This window comes from Acinonyx jubatus, chromosome C1 (assembly GCF_027475565.1).
Source record: "Acinonyx jubatus isolate Ajub_Pintada_27869175 chromosome C1, VMU_Ajub_asm_v1.0, whole genome shotgun sequence".
Taxonomy (NCBI): Eukaryota; Metazoa; Chordata; class Mammalia; order Carnivora; family Felidae; genus Acinonyx; species Acinonyx jubatus.
This window is the reverse complement of record NC_069381.1, coordinates 30,138,320-30,161,184: the sequence shown is the minus strand read 5'-3', so window position 1 is coordinate 30,161,184 and position 22,865 is coordinate 30,138,320. Positions and strand designations below refer to the sequence as shown.

The 22,865-nt window shown below is 43.1% G+C and overlaps 1 protein-coding gene across 30 annotated transcripts in view; it reads right to left on the bottom strand.

Moving 5' to 3' along the window:
* MACF1 (microtubule actin crosslinking factor 1) overlaps window positions 1-22,865 on the bottom strand; it is a 328,483-nt gene that overhangs the window by 1,548 nt on the left and 304,070 nt on the right. For 15 of the 30 annotated variants that reach the window (XM_027059599.2, XM_053211857.1, XM_027059590.2 and 12 more), the window contains 13 exons: window positions 21,797-21,940; window positions 21,128-21,316; window positions 20,284-20,404; window positions 19,429-19,592; window positions 17,875-18,037; window positions 16,461-16,615; window positions 15,513-15,587; window positions 14,365-14,382; window positions 11,256-11,373; window positions 10,397-10,465; window positions 3,995-4,206; window positions 3,360-3,470; window positions 766-895 (listed from right to left, as the gene is read on the bottom strand). In XM_027059599.2, the coding sequence (XP_026915400.2) occupies window positions 766-895; window positions 3,360-3,470; window positions 3,995-4,206; window positions 10,397-10,465; window positions 11,256-11,373; window positions 14,365-14,382; window positions 15,513-15,587; window positions 16,461-16,615; window positions 17,875-18,037; window positions 19,429-19,592; window positions 20,284-20,404; window positions 21,128-21,316; window positions 21,797-21,940 (1,669 nt within the window). The remainder of the gene's footprint in view (window positions 1-765; window positions 896-3,359; window positions 3,471-3,994; window positions 4,207-10,396; window positions 10,466-11,255; window positions 11,374-14,364; window positions 14,383-15,512; window positions 15,588-16,460; window positions 16,616-17,874; window positions 18,038-19,428; window positions 19,593-20,283; window positions 20,405-21,127; window positions 21,317-21,796; window positions 21,941-22,865) is intronic. The other 15 variants (XM_053211901.1, XM_053211910.1, XM_053211912.1 and 12 more) reach the window with 7 other exon arrangements.

The window sequence follows — 22,865 nt, the reverse complement described above, 5'->3', positions numbered from 1 at the left end:
CTGATGTAAATACCACCAGATATGCTGTGTGATGTTGGGCAGATCAGAGCCTTTCTGGACCCCATCTTTTCATCTACACAGCAGCCACTGAAACCTTTTCGGGCTTTGTGATTCTGCTTGAGAAGCTTGCCTCCTGAGGATTAGACAGCAGCTTCTCTCAGCACAGTGACCTCCTGTGCCCCCAGAGTAGTGCCGAGTGGGGCTGCTCAGTCACCTGGGCATAGAGGAGAGCCTGCTAGCAGGGGTGGGGGGTCGGGCAGGCAAACAGAAAGCCAGAAATGAGGCCAATTCCTGGACTCGCATGGGGAATATCAACAGGTGAACAGATGTGATCTTTCCCTGATGTTCTCTGCTTGCCAGTGGCTATAATAAATGCAGAATGTTGGAAAAATTACTAGCCAACTGCCAGCCCCAACACTGGGTGGCCTTCTGAGGAAAAGCCCACTTCAGGAGGTCCCTTCTGCCTTTTAGATTCTCTCAAATACAGTCATTTCTGGTCAAGAACAGGGGCCTGGCTTTAGCTGTGGACACATCTGCTCTCAGAAGGCATGGCTGCAGGCAGCTACAGTGGCAGGAGGGAAAGGAAAGAGCAGCAGAAAATCTGCAGGTCTCTCTTTGGACATCACATCTGTGTGCTGCTCTCATTATCTGCTTTCCTTGGGGAGCAGTGAAGCACCACCCAGAGGCTGCTGTCCCCCAGTTCTAAGCCTGGCCACTCCCCTTCCCCTTTCACCGCAGTGCACATGGATGGGGGCAGGCACTTACCTGCCCGATTCGTTCTGGCACCTGTGGAGGCTGGGGAAGAACTATTGCTGGTATCACCAGCGAGGGATGTGCGGCTAGAGTGAAGGGCTGGGGTTGGTCGTTTCAGCTTGCTCCCTGCTGATGGAATAACCTTAAAAAAAATTTTTTTAACAAGTTCTATTTACTAGGTGAAATTTTTGAAATTCAATCTGAAAAGGTCTATTTAAGCCTCCTTACACCTAACTGATTGAAAAGCAAATTAAAAGTCCAGGAAAACAAAGATTTTTGAAAGTGTCCTAGGTCATATAGTTTGAGGATTCCACCCCAGAAAAGGTCTTATGTTCCAATTCAAAATTTCATAATGTCTTCTATATTTCTACTAGAAAGTTCCTGACAAATTTCCACCAGAAATGGCCAAAAAAAATCCAAATAATTCTGAGTGTCGAAGTGTTGGGGCTAGAAATTTCAAATATGCGTTCTAGCTCTAAATATTTCATATGGAGATGCCAATATCACTCCAACCTCTCTCACTGGATGGGTGCAGGAACTTCAGTCAAACCAAGATCTTTCAGTCCATTTCCCTCACTGGAAAAACTGCAGATAAGCACACTCTTTCTTTTTCAATCCACTGAGCCACCATGGTCTCCTCACTGTTCCTCCCACCCTGTTTCTGTGTGGCTCACTCCCTTGTTTCTTTTGGGCGGATTGGCTGAATGACCCATCAGAGAGGTCTTGCCTCACTACTAGAGTGACACTCTAACTTTCTATTTTCTTCCCCTGCTTTATTTTCTGGCATATCACTCATCACCACCTGACATACGATAGATATCCTTGTTTGTGGTTTGTCTCGCCTGTATTAAAGTGTAAGCTCCATGAAAGCAGGGACTTTGTTCACTGTCACATCCTCAGCACCTAAAACAGTGTCTGGCACAGAAGAGGGGCTCAATAAAAACTTGCCGAATGAATAAATCATGTGTAGAAGCACTTCCTAATGGAAAAAGAGCTGGACAGATACACGTTATTACTACTGCTACCAGCAGGAGAAACATTTCCCATTTGAGTGTTTTAAGACAGTAGTAGACTTAATTTGGAAGTCCTCATTAAGAATTTTTAAGTCTGTTTTAAATATCACTCATACCATAACATTATTCTAATTTTTCTTTGAAATAAATTGTGTAAACTGTTTTCCAGGACCTTTAAGATGTTCATACAAATGGAAGAGTAAAGCAACCTGTTTTCACTGTGTTTCTCATATTTAATTTAGGGAAAAAAAGCAAAAGCGACAGAAAGTGATTAACGGTCAAGCGCAAACGCTCCTGGCCCACACAGGAGGAGGAGCACCAGTTTCAGAAGCTACTGCTCGTGAGCATGCCGCTGGCGAGACCGCAGCCCTGGAGGCCCTGGGCTGGAGTCCACGTAGGGAAGCGGCCTGTAGAAAATACCCACAGGTAAGGAAAGATGAAACCTCGAAATGAGCAAAAGGTAAAACCTTAAGATGAAACAAAAAGGCTGATCTATTAGAATCCTGTGAGGATTTTGTACTTTATAAATACATTTAAAATTTTAGAACTTTTGAGACTTTCATGAAACTGGAGCCATTAAGGAAGAAGGAAAGCAAGATAAGCAGGTAGAGTCCTGGGGTTTTGGTGGCAGGAGGTCCCCACATCATGTTCTAAACCAGACAGATTTCTGAACTGGAGCTTTAGCTCAGAGCGGATGAATCCCAAAGCAGCAGCCCATTCACAGGCACTGGCTTCTTACATCTCCCGCCTTTGCCTTCTGGGGCTGAAGCTTTGCATGACTGAAGGCAATGCTATCTTTTGAGGCACAAGGAACCAGTATTTCCCAGCAGGAGCTAGAATGCAAATTTTCCCGCTATCAGACAAGCCACTAGCCCATGTTTTGTTTCTGAAACACTGCTCTTCCACAAATGCTTTGGGCATTTTAATGACTGCACTCAAACATGCTTAACTGCCAGCATGTGTATTCAAATCAAGGCTTCAGACACCCAAGTGACTAGGCCACTAGTCACACATCCGCGTGACTTAAATTCAGAAGTTAAAATCTGAGCCTTGGAGCAGTGTTCGCTGATGCAGTGTTTGGCTGAAGAAGGCAGCACCCGCCCCTCACACCACTTTGGCAGTATCAACCACCCTGAGGACATGGCTCAGGGCAGGGGACGCCAGCCGCTCTTCTGTTCTAGCAAAGATAGATAGAACACTGCTGAACATGCACCGTAGTTGAATTTCAAGTGTTCATAACTCGTCTGTGTATCTGAGGTTTGGAGACTCCAAGAGGCCCTAGTTTTATGAATAATATCCATCAACAAATCACCAGGAATGACAATTGTTCATCACCCTGGAAAAACATCATTCTAAACACTGGCAGCAAGTTGTTAATCCAGTTTTAGGCATCTCTTGTTTATCTCCAATTTTGGTGAATCCGAGTTAGAAACCCCTGAAAAGCACTTGACTAGATGAATCGGCTGTGAGAGCAAGCACCACACAGATGGAAAAGAGCATGGACTTGTGTCAGGAAGAGGAGCCGATCCAGTTCTTGGCATTAGCGAGGGCCTCGTCGTGACCGTGTCCTTAGTCAGCAAAACCATACTCTACCTCGGGGCTGGGCAGCTGGAGGTCAGGATAATGGCTGTCCCTGACAGGGGTGCCAGCTTTACTGTTTACCAACCAGGGTTTGTCATAACAGCGAGGGAACTGAAGTGGAGTCTGCGAAACGGAAATCCAAAGGGAAGGATGGGAACAATTGAAAATGGAACAGAAAAGAAGCAAATTGGGAACACAAAAAATAAATAGAAGACACTGAATTTTAAAGAAACAGAAAACAAAACAAAACGTGCATCAGTTTAACAGGATAAAAGGGACCAGGCAGAAAGGCAACAGCATACTTCGTAAGTAACCCATCAAAACAACCAAATTTATTCGCTGGCTTCAGCTGCACAGAGAGTGCCTGGATTTCCAAAATTAGTAATTCTGGATGGGAGATTATGTGGAAAGAAGTGTTTCTGACTTAACGATCTGAGTTCATATTTTAATAATGTCCTTCAAAGTAAAATCTTAAAGGTCCTGTTCTCTACTGGGGCCTGGAGAGGCTGGTCTAGGTAGAGCTTGGTCAGTATATCTTCATGTTCCTCTCCTGGCTGGAGGCGTTCAGAGGCTACACTTAACACCAAACTTCTGTAAATATGGGAACAGGGACAAAGGCCATAAGAGAGGTCAGTGTCAGTACATACCTTGGTACCACTGGCTGGGGTGGCTGGAGAAGACGGCATGGATGTACAGCTGTGGTTACTCTGACTAGCACTGGAGCTGGAGCGGGTGGGGGAGGCAGCCCGCGAAGATGGTTTGGACCTTCGCCCCCGTGATCGGAAAGGGGTCATTCCCTGGGATGCCCCCTCAGGCAGGATGAATTTCTCTCTAAGTTCGATGTTAGTTCTACCTCGTGCTAAAAAGGAACAAACACACACATACAATGTCAGTTAATCTTAAAAAAAAAAAAATGTGTCTTTGATGGTCATACAGCTGCTTGACCCCATGATAACAGCTATGTAAGTTATAGATTTAGTACTATCTGTGGATTCTTTTAAAATAAATTCATGATTTGTCAGTCTGTCATGATTCTTACCCATAGCAATGAAGTAATAAGCCTCATTGGTTTGCCATGATAAAGAATTTTATATAAGAGATAGCATCTCATTCTGTGGTAATGATCTTGCCATGTCACTGTCCCCTGGGGTAAGCACACCGTAACGGGTCAAAGAAAGCAGATGCAGCAGTGCACAAACCTCTGACATTAGATCAAAACCCCTCTTTTCTCTCTCATAGTACATGTGTACTTTTGGCTCAGATTTTTGCAGGATAGTGGAGAAAAACAGATCATTGCAATCAACATTGTCCAGACTCTTATTTGAATTCAGTTGCTAACAATCCTCAGGGAAGCGGTCCAGGAACTCAGGATGGTAAAAAGACTGGGATAAAATCATTAAGAAGTAAACATGTGGGAGGAGAGAGAGAAAGATTGAGACCATGCGCAAAACTTGCCAGTGAGAAATGTGAGATCAAAAACTGAAAGCGACAAGAAGCTTAAGGGACAATGGTGAGTGGCAGGAATGTCAGGTGGGAGGCGATCTGGAAACTGCTCTGAAGGCCAACAGGTGCTGTCCCATGGTTTTCTGGAGCTGTATAACCAGAACTTAAAATCTGGATTCGGTCAGAGGATTCCAAGGATGACCAACGTAAATGTTAAATGTGAAAGACACTGCTAATTTAAAAGAAATAATTCCTCTGGAATATGTCCTTAGATTATTTCTCACCAAAAGGGTTTATCCTGTAATAACTTCCTCCCTCCTTCATCTATCCTAAACTGTTCACTTTTTAGAATACGCTAGATAGATCTGAACAACAGGACCTCTGGTGAAACTTGGGAAAAGAACTGTTATAAACAAAATGTTTGTCATTCTTTTCTAGTAAGATTTTTCACTCTGGCCAGGAACCATGGGTTTAGCAGATTTGAGGTACCTGTGCCCACCCCCCTCTTCTGCCCAAACCTGCAGGTCTTCAAGGGAACTGAGGAATTTTGGTACAATGAGATTTTAAATCAGGTTTCATGGGTGTCCAAGCAGTGTATTACCAAATTCCTAGATCAAATTCTTCTCAATATATTATGTTGACATAACATATCAAAGCGTCAGGTTAAAAGGGCCAATGTGGGTATCAAAACCTGAGTTACAATCTAGGCTCAGCTACCAACCAGGTCTTCCTGCCCTGGGCCTCAGTTTCCTCCGGCTGATCCCATTGTCTCGATGGCCTATGAACGCTGTTTCCTTCCTCCTCAGGCCCCAACAGCATGTGCCCCTCAAGGCTCATTCCTTGTCCCTGGGTTCTCTACTCATGCATTTTCTGGACTTCAGTGTTTTCCCCTGTGTCTACACTAAAGATTCTCCAAGAGAATTTCCTTCAGCACTAACATGGGAACTTCAGTAAGAGTTCTCATCACTAATAACTGTGGGTTCAGGACTTACATTTCTTTATTTTGTGTTTGCTGAAGTGCCCAGCGTAACAGTGGACACACAACAAAGGCACTAAGATAATAGTGATGAATAAAAATCATTACTCAGCTGAGGACTCACCCCAAAAGAAATGCTTATGTCCCTGGGCTGTACAGAACTTCAGTCGTGTAATTTAAACCTAGTAAACATTTAACAGTTTACTTGTGCACTGGCTCCCCCAGACAAAAACAACAGAGTGATACAAGAGGAAGACTCTGAAGCAGGACCTCAGGTGAGCGCCACAGCATTACATTTAAAATGTAATGATATGATATCATGTTGCTCGTGCACTGCACAATTTACAGAATGTGATCACATGCAGTAGGGCACTTGACTGTCACCAGGGACCTGTTAGCATCCCTGTCACAGACAAAGGAACTGAAGCACTCACAAGGCTGAGGTCAGGGAGAGCTGTGGTAGGGCTGGGACTAGAAGCCACGTCTCCACCCGAGCTCTCTCCCCGCCCCACGCTCCTCACGTCCTCATCTACACTAGTGGTTCTCCACTCGTCCCTTACCTCACTCAGGCTCCCGTCCCACCACAGCACCTAAATCACTCTGCCAAGTTATTACTGATAGCTTTAAACTGTACAAAGGTTGAAATATACAGAAAAGTACAACGAGAATAAAAATTCCTTCATCTTACAACCTAAGGGACATCACTTACAATGATGGTGTGTCTTTATTCCTGTGCCCAACTGTGTATGTGTACATATATAATTTAATACAAAAACATCAGGAGCATTCCTCCGTGCTTGACAGGTCTTGCTGCATGGCCTTATTTCACCATATGGACATCAATTTATTTAACCAACCCTACTAGTTATATTTTTAATTTGCTTACGATTTCTTAAACATCATATACAATGTCGTGACAAACTACTCGTAAAAGGTTTTTGTGCATATCGATGATTTCCTTAGGATAAATTTCTGTTAAGTGCATTTTCTGGGGAGAAAGGATGCACACAAGATTTTTGATACTTCTCAATTGATCTCCCAAATTTTATACCAACATACACTCTCCAAAATAATGCAGGAGTATACTGAAATTACTTCCTTCTGGCTAATGCTGTTATTCACATGTGCACACATATACATGTACAGATACAAATTTAATAATCTGACAAGTAAAAACGCCTCTCTGCTGTTGTAATTTCCATGTGGGGGGATAACTGCTCTTGTCTTGAAATACTCTCTTCCCTTGGCTCCCAGGACACTCTCTCTCCTGCTTTTCCTCCTTCCTGCCCATTATCAAACACTGATGTCCCCTGCTTCTGTCTGTAGTCCTGTTCTCCCTCTTAGTTTTTTAACCCGGTGGCGATGAGCTCACCGACCTGACACCTCATTGCCATCATACAGTCGTGCCTGACTCCAAACGTGTCCCGTGAGCAGACCCTTTGCTGGATCACAGAATCTTATACCCAGTGACTGATTAGACATGATCAGAGCCAGAAACCAGGGGGGTAGTGTAGGTCTCTCCTTCCTGACGGCAGTTTGGCCTCCTGATTCTATCCTCTAAAGCTCATCAAATCCCCAGTGCATTCCCACACCCCCAAACCTCCTTACACTTATGTGGATCATGGGCTGTCTCCTCCACCATGCACGGGATATAACAGGCTTCCAACTGGTCTCATTTCTCATCTCATCCCCTAGAACTGAATTTCTAAATAAAAACCTGATAACTCTAAATGGCCCAAAATCCTTCCATGGTCTTCCATTGTTTACAGCAGAATTTCCCAAACTAAGGTTTTCTGAGAGGGTTCCTACAAAAAGAGCTTAATAAACACCTTCCCCCTTTGGAAGAGCCTTAATGAGATTAGCATTTTGTGAGCTCTAGGGAGACCTACAGTAAAGAAACCTGCCTTAGCTTTAAGCCAGTGTTTTCCAAAAACACTTAACTGTAATTTTTTGAAGATCACATATTGGAGACCAGGGCCCGAAGGCAACCATTCTAGTTTTTCAACACCAAAGGGGCCACCATTTTCTAAGGGACTTAGGCTGGCCACATGATGTTGGCTACAACAGGCTGGCCAGTCACAATTGAGTTCTTAGCTCCTGTTTAATGGATATGGAAGTTCAGTTTTACAAGATAAAAAGAGGTCTGTGGATGTGTGATGGTAGCACAACAGTGTGAATGTACTTAATGCTGCTGAACGCTTCGAAAATAGTTAAGATGGTAAATTTATGTTATGTATATTTTACAATAAAAAGAAAAGGAAAACAATCAGTTCTAAGCCAAATTGTCTTTTAAATCTTCATGAATGAAGTGTTCTAGATCTCCACTTATTTGGAGGAACTAATTTGTCTAGTGCTCAAAAACATATATAGTACCCTAAAAGTAGATCTGTTCTTAGGCAGGGCACTGTTTTCATCTCTATCCAAAACATCACGATCTCCTTTGCCATGGATGAATTCAGAAACTGAAACCTCCAATTTTGGCAATGTTGGGAACCTACCTAGTTGAATATTTTCACTGTATGTTTGGCTAAAGCAATGTGCGGTTTGAGAGCTCTCTCACTTTATTTTTTTAAGTTTATTTTCAGAGAGAGAGGCAGAGAGAGACAGAGAGAGAATCCCAAGCAGGCTCTGCGCTGTCAGCACAGAGCCCTAGGTGGGGCTCAAACTCATGACCAGGAGATCATGACCTGAGCTGAAATCAAGAGTTGATGCTTAATTGACTGAGCCACCCAGGTGCTCCTCTCTTACTTTTTGTTTTAAATTTATTTTGAGAGACAGAAGAGTGAGTGGGGTAGGAGCAGGGAGAGAGAGAATCTCAAGCAGACTCTGCACTGTCAGCCTGGAGCCTGACACAGGGCTCGAATCCACGAACTATGAGATCATGAGCACAAACCATAGTCATGCTCAACCGACTGAGCCACCCAGGTGCCTCTCTCACTCACCTTTTTAAGCAGCTATGTAGCAGGAGGTAACAAATGACTGTGTGTGTTAGTATTATACTGTCATAAATTTTGTTCTATCCTCAGTCTAACATTCTCTATGGTCTAGACAGCCAAGGAAATGCAACACAAATGAATATAAAATCTACCCTAAGTGGTGCTTCTCGAAGCCACATGAATCTTCACAGAATCCTAGATAGCTTCAAGAACTCTCCTCTGTGATATTCACGCCCTCCCCAGTCACTTCTTACATCCACCACAGCCCATAAGTGTTCACCTCCTAGTGCAATTTTTTGATTAGAAATACTCATCCTGTCACTGGTAGAGTTATGATAACTAAGACTGCTGGGCAGTTCTGTACTCTGCAATCAGCCCAATCGAGACGATTACTGAGTGCTAGGAGGTCATTCCTGGAGAGGCATAGAGGAAAGCCTTACCTTGTTTTCTCCAAGGGATGCTGAAAAGGCTACTATTTTCCACAGAATACAGGTACTAGACGGCCCTCCCAAACTTTCTTGGGGTTCCAGTTTTTAACTATTAATGTAAGGACAAAGCAAGCAGTGTTCCCCTTGGCCATCAGCATAAAGTTATTGTGAACAGAGCAAGTAAAGCAGGCAGCAAACAGGCAACCAGATTCCAAAATGTCACATGCAGTATCTCTTCTGTTTATTTGTTTAGTCCAATCACACAAGACCCCCCCCCCCCAAAAAAAACATGAACCAAACAAAAAAAAAAACCCCAAATCTTACTAATAGGTTTAGAAAAAAAATAATGTTGTCTTACTGAGTTATGGTTAAAATCCTATATATACATCGCTCCTGCTCCTGATGTAAAACCATGAAAGAGGACTTTTATATCAGGGAAATTAGTTTGCAACATAGTAACTTCTAAAACTGATTAAACACTTTTAAGTTTTTATCAGAATAGGTGCTTTTAAAATTAACTTTTTTTTAATTAATGAAAATTATTTTTGTTTACTGGAGTAATTGCAGAATGAGTTAAAATAAAAGAAGCTACTTATGGGCATATCTGAATTCATGTGAGAACTGCACCCTTTAGCTCTAAACACTTCAAAATAGGACTATAAATCACTTCCAAAGAAGTTATGTAACTGTACTGTAAACATTTCTACCAGGTTTATAAATATGCCTCACCAATTTAATTACACAGGCCGAACCAGCAATCCACACACACAAAGGGGAGGTGGTGGGTATGCCAGCCTCTGAGACACATGGCACCTTGATCAGGAGCACACACTTTAGAGCCAGACTGTCTTGGAACTGAATCCTGTTCTGCCATTTATTACTTGTCTGTCCTCAGGTAAGTTATTTAACTTTTCTGTGCTTTAGTTTCCTATTCTGTAAAATGGAGACAATATTGGTCTGCACCTCATAGCCGTGTAAATGTGTTATCATCTGTAAACTGCTTATAACAGCGTGTGGCATCTAAAAAGCTATGTAAGTATTTGTTAAACGTACAGAAACTCTGAACAAATTCCATGGGTACTGTTTCAACAGAAGGGTTCTAAGCTCCATCAACTTATAACAGTTAGAAAAGCTAGGGCTTGGCTATTTCAAAGCATTCGTAAAGGCAGCAGATGCCACAGAGCCAAGAGGCACCACAGTTTAAGAAGCAAAGCCATTCTCAGTGGGCTGGGGTGTGGGTTAGGGGGACAAAGCTTAAAAGCCAACCTATGGGAGACTGACTGGAAATCGAAGAGCTGGAATCAGAGCGCTTTATTTTACTCCCAGGATGGTGAACTAGAATAAAAAAATAAACAAACACAAAGAAACAGAGACAGAGCAGGAAACGCAGAAACTGGTCAAGAAAGACAAACTGGCAGACAGTGGAGGAGCCTCCTGTATACCCACATGCAGCTTGGCCAGCAGGAAAAGGGAAGGCCGCAGTTGAAGAGGGTTTAGCCACCGGAACCTGATCCCCTCTCCTCTGTTGCAGCCCTCACATGCCTGTAGCTGCAGCTGCCATCGTTTGCATGAAATTTCCCATCTTCTTTTGCCTTTGGGCTGGCATGCCCACCCTTTCAAGTTCAGCACCCCAGGGTCTTGCTTCAGTGATCACCTGTCTTAGAAGCATCTGTGCTGAGGGCTAGGTGTTCATTATCCCCTCTCCTAGCCATGGGAGATGCAGTCCTTCCCTGCATGGGAGGAGCCCAACACCCTCCCCGAGTTTCCGGCATAGGAATCAGGAGCACTAACCAGGAACTTCAGAGGCTTCATTAGGCTCCTTTCCAGGCTAGTGTTAATTTAACACCTCAAACCAAAACACTGGAAGATGCCAATAAATTCCTAATTCTTGTTACTGTATCTCAAGACCTGTCTCCCCTGACAGCATCCACCTCTCCTGCTTTCTCTTCTTGGTCTACTCAGGCACCCTCAAGTTCCAGTCTATGCTGGTGGAGTGACATCTAGGTAGCTTAACAAAGTAAAACCCAAACAGACCCACTACCAACACTTTGTGTAAGCATGAAAGATAAAGATCAGCGGTGAGGGAGTACCTAATGTGTAATTTATGCTCAGGAAGGTTCCTTACCTCGGCAGGGATCATTTTTCACTAAAAATTCATCCAGGGCCATCCATCCTCCACCAACTCGGACCATCACTGTGCTGCGCAGGATGCGGACCAGCCGCAGCTGCTGAGAGTCTCCAAACTGCAGGACCAAGGGGACAGTGATGAGTGAGTGTGTCCTAGAGCAGGCCGAGGCCTTCTTCCCAGAGCAGACTGTATTCAGACATGACACATGACAGTTTGACAATCTGCAGGAGAATTTTAACTATTTGGCATTTTTCACAAAAGAATTTAAAATATGGAACAGCTGAGATATCAAGGTAAAGACCAGTGTCTTTCTATTGGGATCAAGTTAGCTTTTGGTAGTCATGCCTCTACTGTGGGGCAGGGCAGAGGATGGACAAATGTTAGTTCACCTCAGTTCTTTTAAACATTCTGCCCAAATTAAAACCCAGTAGTAAAATTCTTTGTTATGTTAGTTTGCTTTCATAAATGGTAGACATAAAGTATATGTCAACTTCTGAATACAGTGCACTCAAAAGGTAAATGAAGAACAGCAAATACTATTTCAAGCCTTAAGGAAACCCTTGCAAAGCCATCATTATTACGAGCTTAGAAGGAAAACTGATTTTCCACACAAGGTTTTCAGAAATAAGCCCTCTATATTCTCTGTGAGGTCACCAAGCAGAAAGTTTCTTCAGCTAAACAAATGATTATAGAATTTTACTAAAAAATTTAGTTGAAGAAAATAAAATTTTAATCTACCATGATTATATAGTATTCAACAATCAATTTCAGAGATTAAGACAAGTATGACTTTCTGATATTTATTTTTTCCTTTTTCCTCACCTAACATCCCTATTTCTTAGCCCCGTTAACATATGGAGTTTCCTACTGCATAAATTACCCTCTTCCTAAAATAAGAGGCAACAAAAGAGAATCATGCGGAGATCCCAAAACAAAAATCAAACATTTGGTTGGATAAATAGCATTCCTAAAATCATTTAATTCAAGGAGAATGCTGGGGTTGGGGGGGGGGCGGGGGAGTGAAGGGACTAATTAGTTAATTTACATTTTTAAATTTATAAAGAAGAACCACAACTTTGAAACAAGGCATAAAAATTGAAAATGCCAGAAAGGATGTTTGAGAAAGGCACATAACCAACCTCCCTGAAAATTAATATATTTGCAGTAATTCTCTGTATTACTCTGCACTGGCTCAAGTGCACTGTTTATATAGGCAGCAAGGTGACTGAAAAGTATTACCCCCCGCCCCAATCCTTTACTTTGAAAATGACTCCATTTTCGAATGACTATATCTCTCATCTACAGTTGTTAAGATTTTATACAGAGTGACCACAGCAACAGCATGGTGTAATATAAAAAGCACTGAAATGGGTGCCCAGAGATGTGAGGGAATAAACGTCCTGTCCTGGGAAGGAAGCTGCCTCTTGGGCCTCTGAGGGTGCCTCCCTCATCAGCTGGCCCAGCAGAAGAAACGGGGAGGCACCGCAAGAGGAATGGAGAATCCCACCACAACCAAGAGCAGTGACGCCAGAGTCACTAGTCGGGGTTCTCTCTGGCTTGGTGAGGAGAGGGAGGAAGTAAGGAACTCACTACATCCTCCACAGTGAGTCAGGAAGGGACTCCAAGAAGTACCTTATCCTTCTATTACTGTGCCCTGTACTTTATCTGTCAGTGCTTAGAATTACTTCACTTGACTCATTCCTCTTTAGTCCTAATTTTTTTTTCTGAAGTACTCTCTGAAAGATTCTAACTTGTTTCTGCTGAGCTGTAAGGAAAAGGGGGTTTGATCCAAGCCAGCAGCAAAAGTGGCTGGGGGGAGTTGAGGCCGGAGTAGTAGAAGGGGCCATAGCAGCTCTAAAAATGGGGAGCTGTGCAAACCTGGCAAAGCTGGGCAGTGAGGCAGAGTCCCCAGAAATGCCTTGGGGTGACAGTAACTTGTTTCCTTCTCTTCACTGGAAAATCCCTTACAGTGACCTGGGTTCTTGCAGTGGCTCTGACACTAGCTGTGTGACTATCAGCATGGGATCCTTTGGGTCTCAGGTGCCTCATGCACAAAATGAACTCCAGGACTCTGTTTCCAATATTGGAGCTAACTCATCTGACCCTTACTGTCAGTGGAGCAGTAGAGGAGGAGGTCACTGCCACTTCAAGGACTCGCCGGCTGTGTGTGCAGGTTATTAGCAAACAGGTACAACTTTTAGGTATGACTTGGCACTTTCATGCAATGACATTTTAAACCCAGTTTCTTTCTATCCTCTGTTCTTCCCACTGGCCCAGAATGTTACTGGAGTGAATGACTGTTGCAATACCTAGAACCTAATATTGACTGAAGGCCTCAAATAAGCTCTTAGTGGTTCTGATTTCATATCACAAGACAGACTTTACCCATGCAACTTCCTTCCATTTGAAGGCACAGGACTCCAGAGCCCTCAAAAGATCTGTATGGTTAGAATTACCAAGCGGAGTCAAAAGCATTTAATCTTTTCTTGCAAGTCTAATTTGATCCCTGAGATTTTGGCTGGCTGGACATAATCAGCCCACTTGAGGCTATGGCCAATCATGACTGCTACACTATAGTTCTCAGGCACCTTATAGTTATAAAACATGTAAATACAAGTAAATATTAATAAGGTCTTTAAATAGATGCAGTACTTAAGTACCCCAAGACTTTTTTGATTTATTGTACATTATAAAATTTGTGTTAACTGTCAAAAGACTGGTATAAATCAGAACTGTGCTGTTTGGTATTCTGATTTCCAAAACAGAAGTATAAGATCAGGTTGCTTTTAGAAACACGTTGGATTGATACCACAGCTTCAAATTCCCCTGAATCACATTACTTCAAACTCAGTCCAGCATAATACCATTTTTAGCCAATCTAATTTTAAATGGAAAATTTCATCTCCTTTAAAAAATAACGTACTTCTATCCTGCTGCTAAGACAGCTTTACAATATCAGCCCTGTTAGCAGTTTCTCCACTTGGTAAGACAACCAGATGTGACCCAGGCATGCTTCAGATTATGTCCTCTCCCCACAGCAAAGAACAGGCAGCATGAGCTACACAGACCATTTCCACCGAGGAGAATGTTGCAAGGCACACTGTACCTGATTGCCGAGGAAGAACTATAGACAAAAGAGTAAAGGATGGAGGAAATGGAAGAAAAAAAAAAAACAGAACATTTTGTCAAATTAACACTAAGGAACAAAAATCATGCAATCACGTTACCGGTCTTCAAGCATATTCTTCGAGAGCTCCTGCCACAGGGGCGTGGTTTTACAAATTAATTAAGACCTAACTTTTCCACTCTATTGCTCTTGTTAATTCATGTCTCTCAAAGGCATTAAAAAAACAACAAGAAAATAAAAAGCAATAAGCAAGCACAAGATTGCTTAAAGTTTTATTAACTAGATGCCCTGGACTGGATCCAAGGCACAATCACCTAACACTCGCCAGCTAAAGAGCAGCCCAGGGTGGTTTTGGTGTACTTGGAAGACACTTTAACGTACTGATGGAACCTAGATTCCCTGTTTCTAACTCAGTACAAAAAGCTGTACAATCTGAACCCTCTTTACCAATCCTAGATTTTCCTTAGGACTTCAGAGAATCCAGATAAGCTGCTGAATATATTTAGAAGTGCTGTTTCAGATCCCTCCTATGCCCCAAGCCAGGTCCCAAAAGAAGCTAGAACACAGCATCATTCATGGTCAATTATGTCCACACTCAGCACAGCCTTCCAGGGAAGACTACTGAGGCTGGCGTCCCCTTAGTGCATCAGCTCAGAACAGACAGAGCATCCTTTGGGACCTTGACAGAGTTCCTCCAGCCCCCTCTGAGCTCGGGAGCCACTCAGGCTCACAATGCTCAGCACTTTGGGGTAATCCGTCAGTCTTCAGGTAATTGTTGCCTTATCTTATGGAACAAGTGTCTCCATTTCCCTAAAGACTTTGGTCAGCAAAAGAGAGAACTTCGATATGTCTCCTATACTGGAACTCAAGTACAAGCCTCTGTTAGCTAAATATGACGGTATTTTTCAGATGGGACTATGTAGGGCACTAAGCTTAGCCCAGCAGGACACCTGACCTCTAGAACCTACAGAGAGTGACCACATCTTAAGTCCTACTGGCTCTGGTCCTCCAAGCGTTGGTAGAGGGAAGGTGGGACCATCTGGTCAGCTGTGTGCCAGGTTACTTTCACCTGGAAGGACCATATAGGAGGAACAACTACCACAAAGGACTAGTTTTCTCTTCCTTACCCGATATTTATTCTCTCCAATCTGCTCCACCTGAAACCTTTTTGCACATTTGCACTGAGCCACTTGTCTTGTGACCTATTGGTTGTGAACAACAAAAAAAGAAAAGTGTGAGAGGTAAAACAAGACTTCCTCTTCAGAGAAACAAAGATTTTTACATGTAAACAGAAAGCTATTTGTTATGTCTCTTTTAGATATTTTAGATTTTTGATACATGCATTTATCCTTTATTCCAAATTAATACATGTCACACATTTGTTGGTCATACATTTGTTTCCAAGTTCCTTCAGAAAAATGTGCTAATATGCATGCATCAAAATCAAACCAAGTACAGCAAACCATGAACTGTTTTAAATTTAAACCTAGGAGCCTCAGAGTCCCCAGAGGTCAGTCCTGGGGTGTTCCAGGCCATACCCAAGACCTGCCCCGCTAACCTCTCCTTTTCTAGGATCAATAAATCCTGAGATCTCCATGTGTTACTAATGAATTTGCTATTTTCAATGTGATGGATGAGATTTTCAACATGGAGAAAATTTTTAACTAGGCAGAAAGGTTGGTTGGTATACACCGTGTTAAACATTACTTCACATTTTACTCCTTAAATGCTTTATTTGAAGACCACATGCTCCTGGATACTGACATAGAATGCCCAGGACTGACTGAGAGAGGACTTGTTCTAGGCAACATGGTGTCTGTGAACTGGAATGGGTGTGGTAAGTCTGTGAACATGGGAGGAACCACAAATGTGACTCACTTGAGTAAAAAGTCATCTAGACTGAAAGAGAGAGCTCAATAGCCAGAGATACTCTGGGGAATCATCCTCCAAATGGGAATTTGCCAAACAGGACTCCAAATAATGATCTTGTGACAGTTAAGTCACAGGGCTGATACGGTCATTGCACCCAACCACTATGGTCAAACATGTGCTCAAAATACAGTTATTTCCCATACCTCATCTTCAATTTTATCCGCGTCGGTTGTTGGGCGGTAAGCATCCTTGTTGGGATGCAGAGCAGCCACGAATTCATAGTAATCGATGTAGCCATCTCCATCTCGGTCAAAAATGTCAGCGACAGCAGTCATCTCTAACTTGGTGGTAGGAAACTCTGGAGAAAAGCAATCACATTTGGAACATTTTAACGAACAGTGCTTACTTGGCTTGCTGGAGGGCATATAAATACTTCTTGAAAGAAAAAAACATTTATGTCTTGCTTTTTGCTCAAAAATAATATATGCCCACTTAGAAGATATAATGTTATAAAGATACAGTACCCAGAGACTACTTACTGTTAAGTTTTTGGTGTTTTGATTATAGACTCCCTCCTCCCCCACTCAAAAGAAAAAAAGAAAAGAAAGAAAAAAAAGCAATATTTCAGGTATATTGAAAGATGTGATATTACAACTACGCACAGGCCTACCATCCACCATGAGAATTTACTTATCTGCTCCACTACTGCTGGATACTTCGATTATTTCAGAATAGTGACAATGTGAACTAGGATGAAGTTTTTTTTCTGTTTAGACAACTACCTTAGGCTCTTGAAAAACTGCTTCCCAAAGAAGTGTGAATATTTACAGTAGCCAGGGTGATTTATTAAAATGTGAATCAGATGGTCCCTCAGGTGAAAACCTCTGGTGGTTTCCCACTGTCCTGCTGCCTCTAGGATCAGAGGTCAGATCTGCTCTCTGCACCCAGGGCCTACCAGGCCCTGCACGAGTTGGCTGCTCTTGACCTTTCCAACTTCATCTCTTACCACTCCCCTAGATCATGACAGCCCAACCACATTAATCTTTCTATTCCTAGAACATGCCAAGTTCGTGCCCACCTCAGCGCTTGGAACCTGCTGTTCCCTTTGCCTCTCTTCCCTTAAATATCACCTCTGCAGATAGGCCTTCCTTGGCCACCCATGTAAAGTTGCACAGCTGTGAGATGTGCTCTGTGGCCCTGGCAAGTCACCTAGCTACTTTATGCCTCAATTATTTCTCTTGCTAAAAATAATTGACATCATGTATTTTGTAAGCTGCATACAGATGTCAGAAACGGGTATTATGAAAAATTTTGAATTTCAAACACTTTACTTAGAACCTCATCGTTCACAAAAGTTGGCTCTTTAATCTACACCTCAAACAGGTTTTACTTGCCACTCTGTGTCAACAAGACCTTTTTTTTTTTTATTCCCAGCAAAATGAAATTCTTCTTTCCATCAAAATGATAGGCCAATTTTAATAATAAGCAGGTACATTACTTCCTCCCTAACCCTATTGCTTTAACTTCAGAAAGACTCGTTAGCCAGAATATCGCTTGCTTCTACCAAGTGCAAGGAATGCAGATGTGACCCATGTTTGGAAGTATGAGTGAACTCACTGGACGCTAGAATGCCATCAATAAACTCCTGACGTGTTATCTTCCCGTCCTGGTCCTTGTCAATTCGCCGGAAGAAATCCATCACCCGAGATTTTTTGTGATTCATCCAACGCATATACTTTTTCCTCCAGACATCGAAGTCAAAGTTGGCAAATTCCTTCAACTAGAGAGAAATCATAGGTGTCAACACGATTTATTCTTTTGGCTCTCAAATCTGCCCGGAGCATACCAAAACTTTCAGACATTCAGTAAAGCCATGCAGGCCTTCCGGAGGGGCATCAACAATGACATCCGCGTGCTCTTTGTGAAGGCACAATCTGGGTCCTTCACTTAAAGCTGTGATTGTTTACATGAGCTGTGGTATAGCGGAGCAGTGAGAGGAACGGTAACTGAACAACCACCATGGAAAATATGGAGCACGCGGAACAAGAATGGGTGGAACCAGCCTTGCTTTCCTTCCCTTTGCACTTTTCGAAGGATCACCTTCTCAGATGTAAGGGAATGGATTCTATCCCAGAAGAGAAGTCCTTAGCACTCCTCACTTATGTGATTTTGAAAAGAACTGTGGTCACACTGAGGCCCAGGTCGGAAGGTTCACGTTTCCCATCATTTTCTGAGATGAGAAAATTTGAGTTCTGGCTGGAAGCATTAAGAATCCAACCCGTGCGTGCAGCAAGCATGTTTCTTTGGAATGGTGCCAGAGGGGGCAAACTGCCCGTCTGACCTTCATGTGAAATATTTGGCTTTGGCAGAGGACAGCAGGCCTGAGCAGTGGGCAAGGCGAGGTTTAGCTGCTCGGACTACGTTGGTGAGACAGACTCAGAATGACTGAGACAGGGCAGCCGTTCTCCCCCTGGTCATTCAAACTCCAAAGTTGGAAGGAATAGGGAAAAAAGAAAAAGCCAAAAACCAAATATGCTTAAAACTCAACTGACCTACAGAAATAACAACAAAAAACACAGAACACTCACTTCCGGGCATAGCTGCTTTGACAGGCACAAATAAAAAAAATATAGAAGATATTAGAGGTTTGTTTTAGAAATTAGGAAGTGTAGTACTAGATTTTTTTAGGTTGGTGTTAATGATACTTCAAAATAGATTTGCTCTTCATCATTAGTGAATATTCAGAGAAATCACAAGGTCATAAAAGTTACCCTTGTTTCCTAATTGTGTAACTTACACCTTTACATAAAGGGCCCAATAATGGTTGTTAGTGTGATAATCTGCACACCTGGAAGTAACTCAGCCAAGTTCTGCTTCTGATTCTTGACCACAGCCAGGTGTTGAGGAGGGTCGCATCACAGACCAGAGCCTCATGGACTGGCTGGTTGCTTGCTTGCTTGCCTTCCACAGCTAGGTGCTATGTATGACCTACTCTGTTGTGAGTGGTCTCCTCACCCATGAGCTTTCTCCTAGGGGGCCTGAAGGACACAGTACTGGCTCACCCTGGTCTGTCCTCTCCTTCTAGAGAAGTAGGTCAAGGTACACATAGTAAGAGGGCCTCAGAAGGTTAAGTCACCTCCCTCCAGGAAAGGATGCTTGGCAGGGCCTTACCTCTTCCAGTCTATCCAAGGCATCGTTCAGCTTCCGCTGCCGCTCCAGTGCTAGCAGCCACACCTGCTGCCAGCGGGCAGACAGCTGGTTGATTCGTGGGTTTTTTGCTTCAGACTGTGAAAGGATTGGCATGGGAGGAGGGGTGGACTGACTCAAGGACTTCCCTAAAAGGAAAAATAACTACGAGATTAGAAAAGCTGCTTTTGTCAGTTCACAGAGAGAAAGTGCCATGTATTAACTTAGGAGACCCTTAAAATGGTATCCGGTCAGTAAATGCGAAAAAAAATATGGGCAATATTCATGTATTAGGACTGCTCATTTCAAAACTATTGATCTTCCCTCCCAGCCAACAAGTACTTATTTCATATCTTCAAATCAATTCTGTCCTCAGCGAACTGAGGAAATGTCAACTCAACCAAAAAAAGCAGTGGCTCTAGAGGAGCAGATTTATCTTAATTAAATTAACACAAGACAAACGTAAACAGCTAGCACTGATGACCAAAACACTGGAAAGGCCACTGCAGTAGAATCTGTTCAACCACTTCAAAATTATGCCAGTCCAAGAAAATGGAACATAGTTACTGCATGTTGGTATACAAAAAGTGAGTTTCAAAAATTTTAGTTCAAATCCAATACAGTTTTTGAAAAAATGGGGAAGTTTTTTGTTTTGATTTTAAAGTAGGCTCCACAACCAATGTGGGGCTTGAACTCACAACCCTGAGATCAAGAGTCACATGTTCTACTGATTGAGCCAGCCAGGCGCCCCAAAAAGAAGTTTTTTGATAGGGACTTGGAAAGTGGTCATCTTCAAATAGCAGGAAGGAAACACCCTAACACAGGAGGCTAGAAACATACTGCTGCCGCTGCGGGATTTCTCGATGAAAGGCGCGTGAGCAGGCTCTATATTCTTCCTTTTGTACGTCTTGGTGACCCGGTCCACATCAGGCTGTTTGCGAGTCATTTCCTCCATAAACATCTGTCAGACACAAACAGGGAAAAGAGTTAAAGAGTTTTCTTGGACTGAGACAGAATCAGGCAACTTCACTCACAAAGCCCAAGCTCATGATGGACAGACCAATTCACAGATGCCTTTGTACACCGTCTCACTCCTTTCAAGAAACAACTGAGCAAGGCACTTACTTCATCAGGTATGGGAAACCTGAAGAGATAAGACATGGCATCTGACTCCAAGGAGCTCACAGCTGAGTGAGGAAAACCAGGAAGTCAGAGCAATGAATGCCACACAGGATACCAAAGAAGGACCTAGGAGACCCTCTCCTGCTGGTGGCTGTGAAGACATAGGCTGCCATGGTGTGAGCGTGCCAGGTGGCTGAGACCTGAGGGCAGCCTCTGGGAGCTAATGGTGACTCTTGGCTGACAGCCAGCAAGAACATGGAGACCTGGTCCTATAACCACAAGGAATCAGATTCTGCCAACAACTGAATGAGCCTGGGTGAGAACTTGCAGCTGGGGCTGACATCTAGATTTTGGCCTGGTAAGATCCTAAGGAGACCCAGCTAACTCAGGCCCAGACTCCTGCCCCATGGAAACTGCAAGAGAGTAAGTGTGTGTTGTTTTAAGCTGCTAAATCTGTATGAATATGATAAGCAGCCATTTAAAAACAAATACACAGGGCAAAGGAAATGGGCTCCATGAGCAACACAGGAAACACCGCGGCCACATGACATGGTGACAATACCTGATGTTCGGCAATGAGGGCTTTAACTCGGTCGATGTTCTGAGGGATAGGCTCCTGGTCCCGCTGAATGAGGGTGGTCTCGGCCCACTGGATCCACGCCAGAAGTTCTTCCAAGAGCTCGGCATTAGCCACCAGTTCTGACAGGGCTGTTTCAAGACGCTGCTGGTGCTGCTTAGCCCACGTCAGGACCTAGGGAGAGAAAGAAAATCCATCGCCTCTCTCAGTCAAGCACATCCTTTGTTTCCAAAGTTTTTTCTTCCATCTGATCCTAACAATGACTTTAAGGGGAAAGAACACTCGAATACTCCAGAGGCCTCACTCTTACTCTAGTGACAGAGCTGGAATGAGCAATCAGCACTCCTGGAAGCAAATCTAGTATGAATATCCTATTAAACACAGGACTTCTCGTGAAGGAAGGAAAAATACCAAACCATGTCCACTGGAATTCATCACTGAAACCATCACTACACCAGCGCGATTCTCTCAGACTGCTGCTCATTACCAAGAAAACAGTCATGACTAAAACGCTAACTTAATTCTTACTGACATATTCACGGTGGGTGAAAAGAGTCCTTATCTGGGGGTGGGCGGGGAAAGCTCAGTAGCATTTTCTCACCAGAAACCCGCTTCACGGGGCACGTGCTGTCCCCTCTGCAACCAGGAACCCACCTCCTCAAAGCGAGCTCGGATGATAGTGATCCAGTGCTTGATGGTAGTGATGCAATCAGGATGGCACACAGCCAGGATGGCTTCTCCCATTGCTACTGCTGCGTTAACATCCACTCGCTTTTCTTCCACTTTCTTCATGAACTCCTTGAACAAAAAAGATTTGAAAACAAAAACTTGAGAAATCTACTCTAGCAGCACTGTTAGTTTACACTGTGAGGGGAGAAAAGATTTCAATGCATTTTTCCCTCCTCTATGTGTTAACACAGACCTCAAGCCTGCATTTGGGTGTCTCTGGCACTTTGTTCCCAGTTCTGAAAGACGTGAAAAGGTGAAGGGTTTACACAAGAATGACTTTCTCAGGGCTCCTGGGTGACTTAGTCGGTTAAGCATCCGACTCTATTTTGGCTCAGGTCATGATCTCGCAATTTGTGAGATCAAGTCCTGTGTTGGGCTCTGCACTGACAGTGTGGAGCCTGCTTCGGATTCTCTCTCTGCCGCTCTCCCACTCATGCTCGCTAGCATGCTTTCACTCTCTCAAAATAAATAAATAAGCATCAACAAATAAATTAAAACAATGACTTTCTCTGCTACAGATGACAAGGTATAGGGACCCAGAAAGGTACCTCCTATCCCACACCAGGCATGACCCTCTTCCTATTCTTAGTTTTTCTTCAAAAAAAAAAAAAAAAAAAAAAAATCCTGTTTTTATTCATTTCCATGCATATAAACAATACAGTCTTAGACAAATGACAACTATAAAACACTATGGATATTTAAAAAATACTGAAAAAAAAAATCTGCAACAGAATACCACATATAAAGCCCAGATCAAAATCTCCTGATTAATTTCCCACTTTATTAGGACAGACCGTGGCCCTCAAGACTGCATTATATTCTGGATATATATATTCTATATAGAGCTTGGTAAGAGGTCCAGTGTCTGACACTGGTAATGTGAGTAAAGGCAAATGAAGCTGTGTGCAGGTGAGGATTCTAGGGGGTGGTACAGCCCACATTTTTCTTTATATGATACCACGCTGTTTTCACTTGTTTACAACCAATACACATT